Source organism: Aptenodytes patagonicus, chromosome 3 (assembly GCF_965638725.1).
Source record: "Aptenodytes patagonicus chromosome 3, bAptPat1.pri.cur, whole genome shotgun sequence".
Classification (NCBI taxonomy): domain Eukaryota; kingdom Metazoa; phylum Chordata; class Aves; order Sphenisciformes; family Spheniscidae; genus Aptenodytes; species Aptenodytes patagonicus.
The window spans coordinates 89816969-89839976 of NC_134951.1; the positions used below are offsets into that span (position 1 = coordinate 89816969).

Sequence of the window (23008 nt, forward strand, 5' to 3'; positions counted from 1 at the left end):
AAATATATTTGTAAAATCACAACTCTTGTAACTACTATATCGGTTTCCAGACAGTGAGTTATATACAGTGGGGATGAAAACATTTGGGAACTCTCTAGAATTTAGTTTCTAAAAGATGTTCTCTCTGAAAATAAGAGAAAGATTGAACTTAGTATTTTGGCAGTTTTGACTCATGTCCTTTTAAGCTTTAATTTCAGGTATATTTTTCATTCTGGTGCTATGCTTAAAAGTAATTTCTATTTATTCACTGTAAAATCAAAGGGAATATTATAAAACCATTCTCTGTCTTAGCTGCAATGGGAAAATACAAAGTAACTCCACTATGGTCACTAAAAATGTTTCAAATATTTCGAACCAACACAGTTTCAGGAAGTAGTTGACCAAAATACTGAAATATATCTCAAATCCTTCTCAACTATGACATATGCTGAGAATTACAGCAAACAAATTGCCTTAAGAAACTTGAAGTCTATTTCTTTATTCTTTCTAAGATGAGTATGCATGCAAAATTGTACTGAAACCATAACCATCTAGAGGTATTTTACTTCAAACATTAAAAACTTCACTATACAGTACTGTACATTTTTATCCTCGATTGCACCTTTGCTACCCCTGACAGGTGAAATGGATATACAAAAACAAGGCTCCAACTCTTCATATTGTTCAGGAAGATGTCCTGAATGTACAATTGATGGTTTCACAAGGAAACCTAGACGAATGATTGTAACTGAAATCATGTACGTAAAAACCAGGAGAACCGTCTAGCAGCTGTGCTCCCTTCTCCCCGCGCGCAGGGAAGCTGAGGGGGGACGGGTCTCTGGGGCGTCGGACAGGGAGTGTCTTAGATGCCGGTTAGGTGACTGTGCAGAAAACAAGGCAAAAAGAAAGAAAAGTGGGTATGTACAAACAAGTAGGACAACAGGCTATTGAAGGACGTGCTATTTGAAGGACCTGCTGTTGTCTTGGTTTTGACTGATGAAGTCACTTGCTCCAAGCCTGGTTACCTATATTTGGCACAAGGGATGTGATTTGTCAGAAGAATGATCACTGATCAAAAAAGCCTTTCAGCAAGGGAAACAGGCAACGATACTCAGTTTGTCCCAGAAGACGCACCGTTTAAAGTGAGCATATCTCCTAAAGATACAAAATTTACGAAGTGCCCAGCAAAGAATTACAGAAAATAATTTATTTGATTTACAATTTGCACAACAGTATGTGAAAGAACTTTAGCAGCGTTAACTCCCCTAGTACTACCCTGATGAAGACATGGTTCACTTCATAGCTGTGGGATTGGTGACCGGAGAGGCCAAACGGATAGCCTGCTGCCACAAAGAGAGAATGGCCAAGTCAATGATGAAAATCCAAGCCCCACTTATGAGCCCTAGGTTATGCTAATATGCCTTAGACAACACTAGAAAGACTGAAGGTGCTTTTCTTTTTCTTTTTTTCTTTTTTTTTTTTGCATTTACAAGAGGAGTAATATATTCAAAATATTAAATAAATGTAGTTAAAGAATGACAGGCAAATTTTCATGTCACTTCAAATGGGCAAGATTTAGTTTTAATAACTTAGTGATTTTTAGAGTGCTGAACTAGCTATTGCAAGTACTTCTTTAATAATGAATCAGCCTCAGTCTATTTATTTATAAAAGCCATGCAAGATACAGGAAACATACAGATAAAGGTCAGTGTTTGACATGCTGAATTCAGGCAGGGCTTCTAAGCATATCAGGCTTGCTCCTGATTTTATTTCATATGAAAACTCTTCATATCATTTACATTGGTGGCTGGGCATAAGATAAATGAGTTTTGGTTTTGGTGCATTTTGTATTAATCTTAGCATTCTATTTGGTTTTAATCCATCACATTTTACCCTATGTCTTCCTTAAAGGAAAGAGTTTTTAAGACTCTTGTTAGGCTGTCTTCCTTTTAAATAGTAGCTTGAAAGCATTTGCAAGTAAATTTGCCCATTTGTGCTACAAAGCATGAAGCAATGATATTTGTCATTACAGTCTATATGTATGATACCTTTTTTTGCCGACTGCCATTATCTGCTAGGGCAACTTAAAAGACATTTTTCTTAAATATTGTTTACCTATCCTTCTAGAGTTAACATGTTGCAAATGAATATATATTGATATTATATAGCACTCACTTAAAGTTCTGCTCTCCCATAACTCATTTTCTTCATATAAATTTAGTACTTTGCTGTTAATAGGTACTGTCTTAAACACATTAGCTAAGGACTGCTTGTAGCTGTCTCGTGTAGCTAATTCTTTATTCTTTTTTCTATGCAGGTTGCCATTCTATTAACCACAATAAGACTCTCCAAAGGTTTTGGTATTGCATTATCTCAAGCTAACACGTTTTCTTGTGTCTTACTGCTTAATTGTATAACCCTTTTTAAAACGTACATTTATGGGTTTGTTTTCCTAAGGTAGCATTTTGAGTAGTAATGTTTGACTTATTTTGATTCAAAACAGAGCCTGCGTTGATGAAATAGAACTGACTAGTTTGCACCCACTAGTCCTCATTTTCTATACTCATTTTTAAATACGCTGAGGTCAAATACTGTCCTAACCCATAAAATTTTCATTCTACTTTGTGAAAAAGTTACTGGCATTGTGCTGGTTTGCTATGCTTTTCTTTTTGTGGTGTTACTTAAGCAGGTGTGAGGGAATATAAACTGAACACTTGAGCAATGAAAAGAGCTTAACTTCAGGCTTTGTCTCTCTTTTTGTTGTGCTATAGCCATATATTACCCGAAGTATCTGCCAGATACAAAGATCATGAGAAAAATATAGCATGTATATAATACTGATCACTCTTTCCTTGTACTTTAATTCCTACCATGTCCTTTCCATTTTTCAAAGTGCTAAATACACTCAGTCTGCTATATTATACAGAAACTGGTTTGCAGAAAGAGGCTTATTTTGCAGTTACTTATGGTCATTAAAGGACAGTTTGTGCCCTTCGATGCTAGGCTTGACACTGTCAATAATCACTCTCAACTGGAAACTGTAGAGAAGAATCGTGCAGATAAAGAGAAAACACCTTTGGTAAGCCAAGGCAAAACCCCAGATCCTAGTGGGTGCACCCACATTTTATTAGGTTCCAGACACAATTAACAAAGCCTCTAACACAGCCACAGAGGGAGTGTGTCTTTGATACGAGGGCACGCAGTGCAGCGCCGGATGAGAGTAGTTTGGGGATCCCAAGCTCTGCACTTCAGTAGGTGGCAGCTCCACCAAGTACCCGCTTGCAGGCCCCCAGCTCCTGGCAGCAGCAGGACAAGGCGCAGGACTCCCATCTCCTCAAGCACAGCAGCAGCACAGGGCCTGACCCGATGACAGGGGTGGGTGGCTTTTTTCTTGGTTTTCTCTGACCTTGCTGGGTGCTGTCTCATTTGTAGCCAATTAATAGTTTCAGACTGTTTACCCATAATCATAAAAACCAGATTCATTTTTAATAGCTGCTGAGACATATACTTCATGTATCAGTGCTGAGGTATACATTTAGTGCAGTGATTTAGTTAGATTCTGAGTAAAAAAAAGATCTAGTTAAATCTGTAAGGATTTTACTAAAGTTTTTCTTCCTGTAAAAGCTATTTAAGTATTTTTTTTGTGTATACAAATCTTTCAAATGAATCTACTCCTTCTATTAGTACTATAATTGCAGTGTTCATTTCACAGGAGGAAAAATTGAGTATTGGGAATAGTAACGCCCAGTGAAAAAAAAGCACTTTTGATTTAAGACAGAACTTGTTATTTAGGATTTCTCTGTTTCCACTTCTGTCTTTCCAAGTCAATACTAATCACAGATGAAAAGCATATTTTATTTTTTAAATTATGTCAGCAAGAAGAACTTTTTCCTTCCCAAAATAATAGAAAAGATAGTTCCAACAATGTTTCCAATACTGATCCAAATCTTTATTAGATCTGAGACACAGGGCTATAATCTCCTTTTTATTTGACAGATATGTTGATTTGAGAAGAGTTTCAGCTGACTGAGGACATCTACTGCAAATACTACAACTAATATATTCCATTTTTCTTTTTGCTACGTATTCTGCCTGTTTATATGCTTGCTGTAGCTAATGCAAAACTTAAGAACTCTTGCTTGTGATCTGTGCAGTCTCCCTTTTTCCTTCTGTTTGCTATTTTTTTGGTAAATTAAATGTCCTGTTTGGACAGCACATTATAAAAACCAGCATTTAAATTCAGTGATTCTCTTGCTAAACTGCAAATGACATTTCAATTTTTAAAACAAATCATTATCTGTATCTGTACCTGGTGTCTTGTACAGAAGATAGTAAATTATCGTTCATGAAATGATATTTTATTTACTCCTCTTACTCCTAAGCCTTCTACATCTCTCACCACATCTACCTGCACATCAGGAGTCCATTTTTGAGTTCAGATAGTACAGACAGCTTCTTTCTTGGCTTGACTAATAATAAGACTGAGCATAGAGACTCAGCAAATATTGATGTCTAAGTTTGATGGTGTGGACTGAATAGCCAGGCTCTAGAGGTGTGCCAGAAGAACGTTCCACAAACACTGAATTACAGATTTTATCTCATCTTTTATAAAAAAAGATCCAAGAATATTTGACACAAAACCCTTAAACTGGGGGCCACTTCTCAGAAGAATAATTATGATTTAAAATAGATGCATTATATATAGGACTAAATTGCTATTTCACTCTCTCACTTCAATATTTACTTTGCTTTCTGTTCTGCTTTAAAAAAATAAAATTGGAAGGAAATTTCCTTTTTCAAACTTTTCAGCTGTCAAGCAGTGACTTTTCAGCTGAAATTAGTTAGAATATTATATTTTAAAACACGAGTGTAAATGGATAAGAGTACACCTGTGTTGGATTCTTTTCCAAAGCAATTTAAGGAGATTGGTTATTCTTACAATCTAGTAAGATTACCACAGAGAATGAAGACAATGTCTAGACACACACCTTGTCCTGGATAGCCGTAATTCAAATAGCCTAATTTAGAACATCGAAGCCCTTCAAAACTCACATCACTGAGAAGTTAAGACACACTTCCCTACAAAATTCTGCTTCTTCCACAAGAAGTCATCACTCATTCCACATTAAATAGTTTATAATCTTTGAGGAAGGCTTTTCCTATTTTCTGATCCCTAAATGAATAATTACTGTTCCCAAATAATCCAAACAGATACTGTTTCCAAAAACACGTAATGTCTTTGATCAGAAAGCAAAGATCTTCAAGCAGTTTGGAGCCTTTAAAATAGTAGTGCCTGGCAATGCTTTTCCCTCTCTTGTTAAAAAGCTTTAATTCTGCCTTCCATCTTCCCAACCCACTTCCTGTTCAGGAGTCTCTTGCAATTCTTCCCTTTAACAGAGAGCTCAGAAGTCCCTTTCCCTTTCCTAAAATGTAGGTGGTCCTCTGTTTCTCAGTTGGGACTTCCCAGTTAGCATGCTAGCTTAAATTTATTACTCTGTCAATTTATCTTGGCTCCACTAAAATACATTTTCAACAGGTATTTGATGTTCACTTTATTCTCAGTTTTAGTATTTCTTTAAAAATGGTATACCTCCAACCTGCCACAATAGCATGTGTTTCATAGCTCATCAACTGCCCTATAACATTTTCTTCTGCCTGATATACAATTCCATTTTAATATAGCTGTCTCTGTATAAAGTTCTTCAGATGCTTTTTTTAATTTTACTTCTATTTTACATGCCGTCATTAATGATTAGAAATAACAGGCTTAAGCATCATCAAAAAAGTGTAGTTATATCAGACTAAATCCAAAACCAATTAGGTGATTGGTTGGAGTAAACACGGCACATCATCTCTCAGAATAAAAGGAGGAGAGTTTTGCTAATTGAGACTAATTTACAGAACTCATTTAACACATTGCAGAGGTAATTTACAATCAGCGTCCTAAATCTCAGCTACGTCACGTGAAATTAAACAATATATTAGACCACCCAACTCATGCACACATTATCTTCACGCTGGTCTGACAGAGCTCGGGACAACCACTGCTGAATGGTACCTGCTCAGTAGTTCAACAGCATACCACTGCTTGCTGAAGCTGTGTTCCCTGTCCCTTGCGTGGTTGCCCAAAGGAGAAAAGAGCTATGACCAAAGCACGGAGAAAGATGGACATCCCACTTGTTTTGGTTTTTTTTTTTTTCCTTTTTAAATATGAAGAAATGTATTTTTAAGACATAGAAGAAAAAAGTGAGACAAGCTGCACTCCCCTATTTACTTTCAGCAGCAACTGTCCTAGAAGAGTGAATTGCTACTGTGACCAGTTTTCCACGCATTTTCTGGAACAATAGACTGGCCTTTAAATGTTCCAGAGTTTGGGGACATCCTGCCTGCCAGAAGCTTCCATGAAAGCATGACAAAATCAAGATTAGCCTCCTAAATCCTGCTTGAACAACGTGATGTTCTTTGTAACACAACCATATTTTCTGTCTACTTCCAGTCCAGAGCAACCAACCCATAGCACATGCAGAGCAGCTGGGGTCCATCTGCAAATGCTGACCATTGTAACTACGTCTTTGTGGCTTGTCATTTTAGAACTCATGATAAATTTTTAGATGGTATATCAACGGTCTGAAAAGATGTAGGTAACATGCAAGGCCTAAGTATTTCTGTAAAACTGTATTTGACCCCAGGCACAAAAACAAAAGAGATGAGTCACTCCACCTCCACCTTTCATTAAGACAGAATTCTGATTTGTTCTATTGAATAGATGCCTTTATAAGTATGAAAGGACTTGATAAAATTGTTTAAAAACCACCCACTTCTAGAATTCAGATAGTAGGAACACAAAAATACTACTATTCAGAAAACAAGTGAATAGAGAACAAAGGTGGAAGTTTTTTTTCTCTGAAGTGTACGGAAGCAAGGAGAATTCAACTTGAAATGATTACTGATGAAAGCAATTAGAAAAATCAGGAGAGGATAAAGGGGTGGGAAGTAAAGCAGAAGGTGGAATTTATGTAAACAAACTGTTAATGGGCAGGTTTGGCCCAGTGCCTTTTCTCTCTTCATAAAATATTCCCTGTTCTAGAAATAAAGTAGTTCAGGCAACAACTAGGCATTTTACTATATACTTATTTCGTTTAAGATCTGCAAGCCTTTCCTTCCATAATAAGTAAGTCCAAAACTTACAAGAAGATAGTCTTGACAAAAAGGTAAAGAGTCTACAGAATTCTATAGGTCTAGAAAGTATTTCCATGTTTTAGCTATGTCACAATTGATTATAAAAGCTTAAAGGGCAAAAATTCTGGCATCAGACAAGCACGTGGGGTGCTGATATTCATGAGACCCCCACATGCACAAACTAATTTGGTGTTTGGCTCTGAAGAGAAAGAAAAATACAACCTAATCATCGACCACCTTCTCAATATTTTCCACAAGCCTGTTACATACTCAGAACCCAAGTTAGAAAGCTGTGCAGCAGCTTTAAATGGCTAACTCCCATGCAATTTGTGACAATTTAATGCGTAAAAGGAATATTTGCGTGCATTGATGGCTAAATTGAGATCCAAACGGGTATATTGAAATACCTGAAATGCATATACCTTGCTGGTGTTCGTGTATCAAAACTACATGTATAGCTGGTGTAGTACAAAAGGTTACAGACCCTTCTGTAGATCTGTAAAAAAATATATACTGTTTTAAGAATAGCTTTTTTATTTTCAAAGTACATTGTCAAAATCCTTCAAAAGGTAAATATTTCAGGAAGGGCTGAGGTAGTTGAATTGTCTGCTGCAAATATCCCATGTCTGGTGTTTTCTGTATGATACAACGGAACCAAATTCTCAGCCACAACTCAAACCCTTCATAGACATTACATTATTCTAAGTTAAACACTCATCAAATACCCGTCAGTCCCACTTGCCTGCTCCTACACTCAAGCACTACCAGGCCTTCTAATAATAAATATTAGCCTACAAAATATGTATATGGGGAGGGGAGTTTAATACTAATTTCCTTTTCCTTTTTTTTTTTTTTTAAATATTCTCAATGCTTTCCAATTAGTTTGACTCCACTACCCAAGTCTTGGCAATGTCTCTGTCCTCCTTCCTGCCGATAAGGGAGGACCTTGTAAGTAATTTCTTTGTGCCATCTACCTGGATTCCTAAAGAGTCCTGGGTTTCTGCTCTGTTCCTCAGACACCAAACTCACCAGCTTCTCACTTCCCGGCACCTGCTGCAACAGTTCTGCCCATTTCCTACTGCGGTCTACACCCTCGCTCCATGGAGTAGCACAGGGAAGCAGCATGTACTCAAGTGATGTTCCCTAACAGGCGAAACAAGTAAACCAAGAGCATCCCCATGGAGATCTTCCATCCCTATGGCAAAAAGAGACGGAGGCTGTGTGGGAAGCAAAATGGCAAAGTGCATGGCAGGAACGCTGGATTTTGTGCCTTCAAAGCTGCCAACATCCTCTGGCCTTGGGAACTGCTGCGTCTGTGGGGCGGGGATCATGGAAAACAGAGTAACTCCTGCCGGCTTACATGCTTGTTTTGTAACATCAAGGCTCACTCTCCAACTGCAGAGACTAGAAAGCAGTTTTTTAAACAATAAACTCAATTTCTGACCTTTATTGTGAAGCTCAGGACCATCCTACAATAGGCTCTGCCAAATGCCTGTAGTGGTGTAAGTAACACTCATCACACATTTGAGCACTCTTATTTCCTGTTAACAAATTGTTCTTGATCCTATTATTCCATTTAAAATTATTTTGATAATTTGTGAAAATGAATTAGTATCTATGATCCATTTATTTGCATAGTGATAGATTGCCAATCACAGTAAGCTGCATGGAACTACCTTTACTTCCTGTGTGGGTGACTTTCTAATTTAATGTATCTTACTTTTTATCAGGAACACAGCTGGCAGGAACTAATATTTGAAAAAGTCCTGAAGAAGTTCTATGTCAAAGTGGTGGGCTTTTTGGAAAACCTGTTTGTTGCAGCTAAAATTTTTTAAAAGTCTTAAGTGTCCCATTATCAATGTTTTCCAAAAAGAAATTTTCCATTTTTCATTCTGCTCTGGAATATTATTTTTTTTTTAACTAAAACTTGACAGTTTTGGTTCACAGAAAGCTGAGAACTTAGCTTCTTGTCCTAAGTCAGGAGGAAAATGTTTTTAGTATTTCAAATTCTTGTGGCAGGGGATGTCTTGCCAGCTCTAGAAAAAGCAAGAATCCTTAATAACTTTTTCGTTGTTTTTCAGATAGCTAGCTCCCAACGTGCAGTAACAACCAAGAAATTAAAACTCAGATCTTGCTATTCTGCTTCTCTTACCATCACAAATACCCAGCATCCTTGACAAATAGAAATTTCATGCATGCAGATACACTACACAGATAAAATGGACTGTTCAGTCTGTGTCATGATCAATCACTTCAATAAACACGTCCAAGCTGAAACAAACACTCAGATAGGCCCATACCAGGCAACTGCTCAGGCAAAAAGTTCCAGACAGTCCAGCTGCACACTAGCTCCTAGTAAAGCAAAGTTAGACTGAGTGCAGCTTAGTTGCAGTGAGGTGGAGGTCATCAAATGACATCCCACTAGCACAGAAAATCCTGATGTTATGGTGACATTTGTTATTTATAAAGTGTACATATACTGTTTGATAATAGCACCATGCCAAACCAGTCTGTGGATAACTTCAGCAGCAACAGAAATAAAAACAATTACAATTATTAGAATTTATTCCTTGCTGTCCTTCTGCAAAGACAAGTCTGCAGTCTTCTGATGCAACTGCAATGACAAAGTCTTTTTCATCGTAGCTGAAACCAACAGAATTAGGAGCTAAATCGCAAGTCATCTTGTAAACCCTGCTAACTTGATTTCTTGCTCAAGGGGCATATTCTCCAGGGAATAATTTTAATTAGTTTGATTATTTTAACTGCTGGCCAAACATATTTATCTGGCTGTAAAAATGGCAGATTGAAATCTGCAAACACGGCACCACTTTCTCTTTGCATGCAGTTCATTTAAATATTTCAAATCTCTTTAAAATGGTAGATTTAAAGACAATAAGACACAATTTCACGTACTAAAATGGTAAAACTGAAGCAGAAAGAAATTACATTGCTTGAAAAGCCACAAAATGAGTCAATGTTAGACGTCATTTAAGAGGAATAGGGGACAACTATACCAGATGCATTTGTACCATCTTAAAAAGAAACGTTTACACTGTATTACACCTAGCAGGATACCTCTAAATAATATATTATTTGTATCTGTAGCAGCAATACTTATCACATGTCTATGTTCCTTCCTATACACATATAATAAATAATCACCAGTCAACCAAAAACATGCCACCAGGCAACAGCGTACAAGGCCACATAAATTAAAAAGTTGGATATTTTTCAATCCATACTCCACAATGTAATTGGTTTAATATCTATTGTCTCTATTTATAAAACGATTACAGTACCTGCCTAACTACGGCCTTATACACAGATATTCTCTGTAACTATTCTGTTCCATTCTAATTGACCATATATTCAAGACCCAAACCTACTAACATATATTCCCAGCTTTAGGATTACATTACGCTCATACAAAATCACACTTGCAAATCCTAGGTACTATTGCGAAATCTTGATTTTTGGCAAGACAACAGATACTTTTCGGACTCAAGCGTTCTGAACTTAGAGGAACCAGATTGAGTTTCTTTTCTTTTTGTCTTTAAGCGGATGTTCATTTCTGGGATAGTTTCCAGAGACCATTTATCAAGCATATCATGAAACAGATTTCACGCTGTGATAAGACCACCACTAACACTCAACAAGGACTTCATGCTGGGACTTCATTTGTCTTCAGCTATACACTTCCTCTCCTCATTCTTAACATGAGCAGCAAATTTCCCTCCTGTCTCAGAAATTAGTGACGGCAAACACAGTAGCGACTCTTTCTTCTCAGAAAACACTTCTCTTCTGTGTACCTCAAATTGCTGTCTGAAAAAATTCCAATGCAATTCAAACAAACAGCTTTGTTGTCATAGAAGTACCTCATAAACTGATGGAGTCAAGTAGTATACTTTGCTTTGCTTCCTAATTAAAACAATTACTTAAAATACAGGTGCCTGGAAAATTCTCACTGATCTTTATTTCACCAGTTCTAACCATTGCTATGCAACATCAATAGTACTTCTTTCTAAGAGATTTCCAAGAGATAGCCAGGAAGGAAAACCATTTTCATAGAACCCCTGAATGTATTTCTGTACAGTCGCTCTTCCTTAGACATATTCTACTCTTGTCTTCCTACAAGGCTTTGGTTATGCACATAACAGATCTCAGTGAACCCATGTTATTAATCACCACTACAGATGCTGCTTATATCAGCTTAAAAGTGGGGGTTTTTTAAGCTGATATATTATGCAGTCTCCATGGGCAAATATATATGGCATAAATATGCATGCCATGTATGTTTGTGTGTGTGTGTTGGAGGGGGTTATTTTCTCTGTTTTCTGTAAGTACTACTCATTGTTGCTGATATAAAAACAGCATAACAAAACACAATTATTAACTGGTGTTATGCCAGAAAAAAATGGCAAACTACCTAAAGTGAAGCTGTGATAGACTGCAGAATTCCTGCTAATTTCAGGTTGATGTGAGGCTGATTCAGGGCTCCCTTTTTGTCCCACATTTTCCATGAATGTTACACGTCCAATGTCCAGAGGCTGGGTGTCAAGGGTGGCAAACTAGGTAAATCTTTGGCCATAGTGAAGGCAGTAGGTTTTCCCATACTCCTCTTAGAAGTACTCACACTTCAAAGGTGCAACCCCGTTCCACTAAAAACAATGGCAAAATCTTACACGCGAGGAGGCTAGGAAGAAGGTGTAGGAAAGGGAGGGAAGTATTTTCATGACAAAACAACATAGTAGGAAAAGTCAGGAACAAATTTGTATCTATGATCAGCAAGCCCCAGAGCTATTTCTCTGGAAACATGCTGAGCTGTAAGGCCTTACACAGCATTTGGGAAAGAGGGGATCATCTAATTCAAACTGTGCACTTCATGTGGACAAACAACGACTAAGAGGAATGTTCCCAGCAATCTCCCATCTCACAACAAGAGACCAATTATTAAGATTTTTTGCCCATCAATGCATGACTTCTAGACCTATTTCTTTTGCAAATGTCTGTGAAAATAAGCTTTTCATATCTACTGATTTTAAGGGAACTGACATTTATGATGACTGTTTTGCACACAGATTACTTTAAAAGACTTTTCAATGGGCTGTCAGTATATTTCAGGTTCCTAGAACAATTTTGCAAAATTGCCTCAGACTTTCTTCACTGTATTTTCTTCTTTTCACTAATGCTCCCAATGGCAATCACCACTGAATTGAAAGGTAAAGATATGAACACAATTTTTTGTTGTTGTTTAGTTGGGAGGAAGCAATAACTTTTAAATGAGAATTTTTTGCTCTGTTTAAAATAACCAATGAAAATACTTTCACATTTTGAAAAGCTTTGAATTCTGACAGTGATTTATGAAAGGTCTGATATCAACACATGGCCTTAAAATGAAAACGGAGAGCATAATCATCTTGGAGCATTAAAGTTATTGGAAACAGTTCTTCATTTCTTTCATTCACTTTTCATTTCAAGTGAGTAACAGCATTCAGCTCTTATTCGATCCCAGCCCACCACAGCTTGTCACGTGGCCATTCTGAGCTTCACAACTGCAACGCTGTCACTAAGCTGATTTTCCATAAAGTACAGAAGCTCTGTCAAGTTTTAAGCAGCTTAAGAGCACTCTTCTCTGGCCATAGTTACAATCCCAGTGATGCGGCCAAGGCAGACAGGCAAAGGGACAGAAACAGGAAGTGAAGGTCTGCAGACAGCACTCAGAGACCCACTTTGGTTTTCTGAAATGGTAAAGCATACAAAGGACCGCTGATTAATCAGTTAATTATCTCACTACTTTGAAATGACTGTACGTCCAACCTTACGGCGCCACTTAGTCAATCCCTTCTACTCTAAAAATCATGAACATGATATCAATAAGCAAGAGAACCAGCCTTCTCCTTAAAAATATCCACTCCCAAAAGACCATGAACATTTGAATACAGATCAGTCACTCTGACAAAGTGATGAATGGAAACGACACACAAGAGACTGGTGTTTTAACTTCAAACCAACTATTCATTTGGGGATAGAGGATTATTAACTTTTTATTCTCAAAAGTTCTGTTTTGAAAAGTGAAACTGTAAAGATGGCAAGTCCCTGCTCATACTTGCCCTTCTGAATGGGCACAGGAGAGGGAATGAGGCAGCTTCTGTCCTTCATGTACTGACAGAGATCTTTTCATCAAAGCATTTTACTAAGACTGCAACGTCATCAAGGCAGTGAGCTTGCAGTTTTAACACTGAAGGCGCTGTTTGCAAATAGCAAGAGGCTAATTTGGCATAAAGAAACCAGCAATGATTCTACTATTAAATTATACCTGTAGGAGAATGCAAGAAAAGGGGGATGAAGGAACGGAGAGAACAAGAAAGTAGGAACCTGTTATCAACCCAGCACAGGAGACACTGAAGGGGGAAAAAAAGGGTCCATAAAATTAGACGCTTGGGAGATGGGAATCCTTGCTTCTCCAACACGGTTAATTTATTCTGGAAAAGGTATCAAAAATGGAAATTCCAAAACCCTTGTATTTACCTATAAAGCAACATTACTTGGCTTCAAAGGTACCAGATGATTGAGATGTTATGCTTTTGTGGGTTTTTTCTGTCAATCCAAGTAGTAGAGCTTTCTCTTTTATCTTGTATTTCAGGTAGGTAATCTCCAGTACTGAAGTGGATAAACCTATCAACTCATTTCACATGCAGCACTGAAAAGTCATCAGATGCTAACAACTCATTACTCAGCTGGGAAAGATCAAAACTAATGACAGATGAAATGCTCTCTTTCTTGTTATTAGTCCCCTGAGTCATCCAATTCCCACTGTAGCGCGCTCTATTTTTTGCTGCCTGCCTCTATATAACAAGCAACACTGCTGTTGCAGGTAGCTCCTGTGACTCATTCCTTGGGCTCACCCACCTGTGATTTGTGGGTGAGATGAGCTGCTCTGATACTGCTTTCCTCTGGGGTCTCTCACTACATCTGACCAGGCTACTGAGACTGCCGGTCTGCTTTTCAGCAGGATTTTTTTATGTTTAAACACAAATTCTCTATTTTTACCAAGCATACTACTACTAGTGCTTAAATTAAGACTGATCATTAATGATTATATGAATACATTTGCTAATCAAAGTGTAACGTCTCATTATCTTAACAATTTCCCAGGTAGAAGAGAAATAAGCATTTTCTGAGATCAGGAAAAACGATGAATAAAAATGGCGTATGATGGCAATAATCTTTCTAAAAAATGGGAAAATTGAATGTCTATATGGAAAAGGCACAATATCAGCTTCACATCTAGCAATGAGAAAAAACGAAAGACTTCTCAGGGATTATATTTTCTTGGGAAAGGTAAATGAATCTTTCCACTTTCTCTTTAACTCAGAAGGAGATGTTAAAAAAACACCTTTCTACTGATCTCCTTCTCCTATTTTTGTTGGTTCAAGCTGTAACTACTTTTCAAAATTATTGAGCCATGCATCAGAAACAGCCAGTAACTCGTATGAACATGCTTTCCTTGAAGTTTTTATTCTGTCTCTGCATGTATTCTTTAATTGAACTTACATTTCTCATAGTTCTCCCCGCTCCTTCAATAAAAACGCTAAACAGTGTCCCTCATTCACACTTACACACCACTCAGTTGGCACATTCTCCACAGATTTTATTCATCACCAAGCACATCCAAGTATTACACACTTTAAAGTCCTATAAAGCATCGCACTGATATTCCGTAATGACCATAAGACACTACTATATCACTACATCTGTCCTAATGAAATATCCACATTATGATTAGCTTATGAAGCTTTCAGTGCTAATACTGACCAACCCACCTGCCCACCCCACAAAGACCCCCAAAACAAACCCTCGACTATTGCAGTGCTTTGTCTCTAAACTCTGAATGCTTCTTTCTGCTTGAAAGTGAACAGCAAAACTTTGGCATTTACTTGCTGTCTCTCCTTAGTAAAAAGAAAAATGATATTTTAGAGCTCCTTCTAATCCCTATGATTCATATGTCAGACTCCCTACATTCATCATTTCAAGCAAGTTTTTTATCCATTTCCAGGCCTAATGGTGAACCACATTCCAGGCAAATTGCCTTCTTTTTATTCCTAATGCTCTAATCAATGTTAGTAAAGAATGCACATGACAACTTTCATGCAATTATTATTGTTGACTGGCAAGATGTCTATATAAACTATCTTCTTCACTCCTCCAAAACATTTTAAAACCATGGAGACAACAACAGCAAGCCCTTCTTTTGTTCATCAAAATGCATAATCACATAGAAAGAGCAAACTCTCCTGCCTATTTTTTTCCTTGGATCCTTTAAAGTTTCAAATCAAAGCCACAATATATATCTGATGAATAACATTATTATGACTACGCTGCAGGCATACAGGGGATCCTGCATTGCTGCAATCTAGTCAGCCATCAACCACTGTTTTAAACATGTCCCTTCTGAAAACGGAGTGCCCATGACTGTGGTCATCAGCATTAATCATAGAAAGTGACTTAAATCCATAGACAGGGATAACTACAATTTTGGCATTAAACAGTCAAATTTCCCAAGAACCACACAGGAAACTACTTCAGTGTCATCTTCAAGCTCAGCTTTAGATGCCCAGACGTATAACTATGCTTAAAGCTACTGAGAAAACTGACTCAATCCCTCCTTCAAGAAACTTCCAGTTCACCTGACATATAATCAGTTCAGTTCAGAGATAGTTCAGGCTCTACTAGAGGATACACTTTTAGTACAATGCAATTTTTAAAACACAACCTCTGGTGTGATTTTCACACTCAAGATTATAACGTGAATGGGCATAAGCAGACTTTATTGTTCATAATAAAAATAGATTAATCCATTCCACAAGACAGGAAGCTATTCCTCGAACAATGATGGTTTACACCATAGCATTGCTTATATTCTTAAGCAGTGAAGACTAAAGCAATACTACAATTTCCAGCAGAATTTCCATTAACAGTGACAGTGTAGGATCTAAAATATAATCTAGCAAATCTGGTTTCAGCCATTAGTGTACTAGGGTACATAGGTATATTAGTCTGTTTTCTGTAAAGCTATCCATGCAAATTCATCTATTTGTTGCATCCAGCCTGAGCCTGCTTGCAAGTAAGATAGTGGATGACTCAGCTTGAGGTGAACCATCACTACAAAGACCATCTGCTACAGCACATTGTACGTTCTCTCTGTTCAAAGACCTAATTGTACTTCCCCTCACAAGCACTAGCTGGATGAGGTAATTCAGTGAGACTCTGTAAAGGCTAGGGTCTTTTACAAAAAAGACTTTTGGCTGAAATCGTAATAGGCATACAATATACTGCTAGAATGGCCCCAGAAGGCAGTGAGCTAGTGTCAGGATGAGTCAGTATAGAATTATGCTGAAAAAGCCACGTGTAGTAGTTGTTTGACTCAAATGAAAAAAAAAAAAAGCTGGGCATGGAGACTGTAAATATCTGTTCTGCAACAGTGAATGATGCAGATCTTGGTGTAAAATAAGCTTTGAGTGCAATGAAACCATTAGCTCATCAGACCCAACAAGCTACAGTACAGAATAATTCTGGTGTGTTTGATATTTATTCTTGCTTGTCACAACATACTAAAATTCACCACAGATGTTCACTGATGAGCGCAACAGGTTGCGGGTCTGCAGGCAGCACAAGTAAAAGTCAGAGTAGCCAGCCCCCAGTGCTGTACTTCCACTGATTCTTTTATGCTGAATCCCATTTGGAGTTAGACAAGGATGCATCTTTCCCTCTCCAATAATTGTTCGTTTCTATGTATAATAAGCGCCATCATTTCTGTTAAAGACTTTGTAATACACTAAGTTATTCACCATAGTTATTTGCATAAAAAGAGGTATAATTTTATACAGAGTTCTTTATCGAAAGAACTCAAATAAGTATCATTAACATCATTAATGCTAAACAGCTAGGAAAAATCTCTCGGCACTAAGGAAAGAGGTATAGAACCAGGATAGGTGCTAGCGGCTTTGTTTTTACTGCCTTGTTTTCAGAGATTTTTATCTTGGCATATACAATATATTGAAGCTCAGTCAAGGATTGTTTTTTTTTTCACAATCCATTTCACCTCCTGCTTGTAGGTGACTGGAATGCTATTATCCAAATTAGTCTGCAGTTCACCATCTCTAGTGAATTTACACCACAGATAAATTTGCTGCATAAAGTCAATCTGATACACTCCTAAATGTGGATAAAAATATGAATGGTAATTACCACACATCTACAGGTTTGTATTCTTTTTCATCAAATAGCTTGCAAACTCATTTTAAGCATATTTTAATCAGGTAAAGACAACTAAATTATTTTCTTTTGAAAGATTTCAAGAAAGAAATCGAACAAAAATGGTGTGTTTGAATTCAAGCAGCTCGCTCACAAAAACGAATGTACAAATATGAACATCAAGCAACTTATTTGCTCTCTATGAATATATGAAACAAAGCAATATAAGTCTTTTTTTCAAAATTTCACAAGGTGAAATAATCTTTAACCTAGCATTGTTTTTCTTTGTGTTTTTCTGAAGCACAACAATGTGTACAGCATATAGTGAATTATCTGTATTGAAATGTTTCCCTGTGTGGATATTTTACTTGTAAAAACATTTAAGGAATGACTCAGTAAAAGAGATAATATAATTACATCGTCCTATTTATTATAATCACAATATTCTATTAAAAGGTTAAATTCAGATACCATTCCCCAGGCTGATTTGGCTAATGTAGTCATCCTTAAATAGATATGGTCAGTAATTCTGCATTAAAAAGTGACTGCACTTTCAACTGGTTTTTCACTTGCTGTTTTTAGAAGCAATACTATGAAATAAAAATAAACAAAAATAAAAATACCTCTCACTTTTATAACAACATAATTAAAATGCTAGCCCATAAGACCCTATTCCTACAGACAATTTATGGACAACCTTAATTTTTACAAGTTGTTTACAGGACTCTTACAGGTCTTTTCTAAGTGCTTGCAGGAACATGACTTAACTGTGGAAGACCTACCCATTTTGCTTCTCCCCACAAACAAACAATTGCAAAGTTCCAGTTTTTATGCGACATAATCCTGGACAGATGGCTGGGTATAATACATGGTTTTGTGCATAGACACACAGAAATATATATATGAGCATATAGACATAGATATGTATTTTTTAACTGGAGAGCATCTGCTCTTAATTTGACCATTTTCATATGGATGCTTTTATGGGTAATAACACTGCTATAAGCTGTTACTATATACATTTTCATGATTATCATCGTGATCCTTAGACAACAATACACCCATGTTTCCTAGCAATCAATAGTTTTGAGTTCAAGCCGAGGTTCATTTGCTACACATACACAAACTCGTAGCCCATTAAAGGAAACCCGCTACTCTCAACATGAAGGTTTGAAGAGTTCAGATTCCATCCAGGATAGAGAACTGACAGGAAAGTTGATTGATTAATTGAACTAAAATGACAGTTGTGCTGTTCTGGTGGGTTTTTTAGTCATGTGCAGCAAAAATTACTGCCCTGGTATTTGAGGCAGAAAATCTGCAAAAGGAAAAAATGAACTCTCCTATGCTTTTTCTTCCCCCCCTGCAGTTGATAAAGTTAATGCCTCAATACAAAAGTTGTTGTATCAGTGAATGCTATGTACTACTGTATATATATTCTAACACAACCTTAAAAAGCATGATGTCTATCTATTCCAGTAAAAAAAAAAACATTTTGGTAAATAATGTCTCCTGCTATACAATAACCATAGTCTGTCTAATTTGAAATCCATAGCACTCAAGGTAAGGCAGAGAATAACAATTAATATGGATCATTTAATAAGATGCCATGCTGTACTAACTTATGGGAAATAAAGGTCCATTCTTCAGAAGCTAGTTTTTGTACAAGTAGTTTCTAAAATAATGAAGACATTTTGTTCACTCTTAAGACTCTTTCCTTCTTTGTGCCAGAATTATTCACTAGCAAAAACGTTCCAAAGGTTAAAAATTAAAGTATAGAATTCTTCTTGCTGTTCTAGACAGTACAAACTTCTATAAATACTTTCTATGTAAGGATTACCTTTTCCATTAGAAAAATTGCAACTGTTACCAGAGGATGGAAAAAGTCGGTTCAGCAATGGCATCTATTTCAAAGGAACTCCATATTCTTTGGTAGCACAAAAAGATACATATCCACATATATAAATGCATAAATTGATATAAAAGTATGTACGTAAATGAATAAATATATTATACTAGCTAATTAATAAATGGACAGATTTTTGTCCATATGACAATACTGACTTGGATTAGCTATAACGTTTACAGCTGTCTTGCAAATCACCACAGACATCTCAGTCTTAGCTTCTTGGGCACAGGCAGCCAGCTACAAAAGCAGATGATAAATGCTGTAATAAATGTCTACAGCCACAATTCGGTATCAGTTGTAGAGTGCAGCGATGATTTCCTTTTGTGCTGCTGCTGTGGCAGTTCTTATCTTCATGTACTGGCCTATACACTAAACTCATACCTGCCATGAAAACAGGCTAAAAAACAGATCCGAAATGCAGAAACTCTGCAATAAAAATATTGCCATCTTCAGATAATTGACTTTTTGTAGTAAAATAAGTATTCCCTTCACTTAATTTACAGGACAAAAACATCTCTGTGTAAGCCCACTCCAATGTGAGAGAAACATTAAAAAATTCTATAATTAAAGTATTCAAAGGATAGTCAATGTCTCCTCCAGACCAGATGACTTGTGAATTCCCCATAGCACTCAGTTAAAAGCGTTTTCCATTTGAGCATCCCCTTACATAAGGTAGAGTGCAAACTTTAAATAGTATGAAATTCACTTTGACTCTTACCAGAAAAGACACTTGGGATCTTGGAAAGAAAACTTTTGACTGTACGAATAGGAATCCCATTTTTCTCATCTTGCATGCGGGCTATGACGTCTTCCATCTGAACACAGAGAAAAAAAAATAAAAGAAAGAAAGAATAAAGAAATCCAGAATTATTTCCTAAAATAAATTCTCCAAGAAATCCTAGACCAATCTCTCAGAATGACAGATCCAATCTTCCTATTTCTTTTTTAACTTAAAATTTATATTCTATATTTTTATTGAACAGGCTAAAAAACTACAAGTAATTTATTGATGGACAACCGTAAAAAAATGTATGTGCTCAAATTCTCTTGAGAAAGAAATACCAAAGCAGAAAAAAGAGATTTAGTTAAAGTAAAGTAGTTAAAAACCATTGCTGGATATAGAATTTCATGTTTTGATTGTATTACTGGTATTGTACCACATATAAAAGCAAAATAGACTCATACAGCCTTCTAGAGTACTGATACAGTTCTCAAAAAGGCTGTTCGAAACAAAAATAGAGCTTTTAAGTTCAAAGCAAAAATTCCTTTTTTTTTCTTTTGAGAAGAGGAAAAAAAAATACAACAGGATGCAGTTTTGCATCCCTGGAGACAGCAGAGCCAGAAACGTAAGAATTTTTTTAGGTAATGGAGTGGGTATAAAAACATTTAAAATCACTTTGCTGTATGTTTTTTATATTTTTACATTAGCTCATTTTTTCCAACTCAATTTTTTAGGCTAATTTGGCCTGTACATTTTATTAATTATGCCCAACCTAAAGGTTCACTTTCATATGAACTATGAACAGCAAGCCCTTTTACTGGAAAACACAAAGAATATTTAGATAGAATCATTGGCTGACAATGCCTGATTTTATTCTTTCACATCTTGTAATTGAAGTTTACATATTAGATAACTTCCATCTTTCTTTCTCTGAATATCTAACTTCTCAAAATATTCAATGATATTGTGATAAAATTAATTACAACTATCCTTCCTTTTTCCTTAAGTCACCAACATACTCCATCTGAAAAACTCTGTGTGACAGAGCATTTTATATTATTTTATTAGTCAAATCTTAAAAAAAAATTCTATCGTCTCAACTCTGTCCCCCCAACAGGTTCCCAAAGAATTCATTAAAAGTTTGTGGCTGGGTTGTGTTGAGAAAAGAGACGAACAGACAAAATTCTGTTATACACTTTTTTTCCACAGAAGTCAGATGACCCAAATCAGCAAACAGCAAATCAGCATTAGTTGCAGCTGTGCATTAATTGGCCCAATGGGGAAGTTGTACAGAGCTGGGAAAGGGAAAGAGAGCTGGGGTCACCAATGGTGGACATAGGGAAAAAGAACAAAAATCCATACCAAAACCGAAAACAAAATCAATTAGTTCAACTGCTCATGAAAAACCTGTTTATACAGGGAGTGTCTGGAGGTCCACATGCTCCATGTACTTATGGAACATACATTAACAACCCAAGGAACACAAATCCAGTGGCATAGTCCAAAACAGAAAGTACATACAAGAAGTAGATATTGTTAGCAAGCTGTGGAAGACCGAGTCTATTGCTCAGAATTAAGGAAGGTACAAATGTAACAGAAGAAAAGAACCGATGTTCATTGTAATGACTTTCATCTGACACGGAATTAAATTATTTAAATAGAAAGGGCTATTAATAATGTTCTGAAGAAATTGTCAAGCAGACAAACTGTTGTCTATGAAATGGAATCTGTCCATGCATTTATTATCCATATAATAAGTGAAGGCTTGTTTCAACCCCTTCTAAATTCAGTTGGTAAACTGTCTTATGGAGCCCCTAAATGAATAAGAAGTCGCTCAAATTCAAGTGAATATCTTTGCTTTAAACAGTAAAGTAAATTATAACCATAGGTGCATGGTCTTCTATGGAAATGAACAGAAGTAGATTTGATGATAATTTCCATACATGCAGTGTAAGCTTATAAGTGTACTGCTAGAACTGCAGAGCAAATAATAATGTATGTTACACTGGGACAAAGTTTAGAAGACAATTCATACATAAGGCAACATGATAAAGGTATATTTGCATTATAATAAGGATTACTACAAATGTAGGACACGATCCTGGAACATAATATTACAGGTAGTGATATGCAGTTACCTCTTTCTCAGGAACACACAAGAGTGCAAACGTTTAATGCCTAGCATTCCTAGTGCTGTCAATAATCAGTCTTTTGAGGGTATATGGAATAAATTGTTAACTGACATTCACATATGCTTTCCTAAGCTTGCTTCATGGACAAGATTTAATCTAAACTGTATAAGACCTAACTCTGATAGGAACTGTAGCTCTGGGAGAGTTCTCTGGTTTTGATTAGCAAAGTGAGCTCTAGGATATCTGCACTGCAAAATTACACCTTCCCCTGCACATCTAGCTCAGATTGTTGTTCCTTCTCGGGAGCGAACACCCTCTGTGCAAAAGGCAGCTCACACTCCAGACAGCATCATTGTGAACAGCCTGGTTAATTCAGTGTACAAAAATTACTGCCTAAGTGAGTGGGACTGTTCTAAAACAAGATACAACAGAACAGCAGACTCCTAATTAGTTACAGTTGACCTGGGATTCTGTATGTTATCTGTTAGACTACAAAATTCTTATTTGTCTTGTCCCTTTTTGCACAGAAATCTAAAAGGTCACTTGTGTTTTGTGGTCATCTGAAATGTTAAACATAAGAACTCAGGAAAATGAAGGGCAAATTTTAAAACAAAAATGCTTCAATTGAAGATTCAAAACCATCTAATCCAACATACGCAGGTGCACAGTTTAACTTTCAATATACGTAGTCCCTATTTCTGTTTTAGCTGCTTTAAATTCAGCAAATATATAATCTCTTCCACCAAAAAACATCTCATTTAATTATATTTGGGAAGCAGCACTCAGGGCACTTCTCTGCCATTCACCAGCAATGACCTAAGACAATGAAAAGGGCAG

At 36.6% G+C, this 23008-nt stretch overlaps 1 protein-coding gene across 9 annotated transcripts in view; it reads right to left on the reverse strand.

Moving 5' to 3' along the window:
• RGS7 (regulator of G protein signaling 7) overlaps positions 1-23008 on the reverse strand; it is a 265891-nt gene that overhangs the window by 126353 nt on the left and 116530 nt on the right. For all 9 annotated transcript variants that reach the window (XM_076334190.1, XM_076334197.1, XM_076334191.1 and 6 more), the window contains exon 3: positions 20037-20133. In XM_076334190.1, the coding sequence (XP_076190305.1) occupies positions 20037-20133 (97 nt within the window). The remainder of the gene's footprint in view (positions 1-20036; positions 20134-23008) is intronic.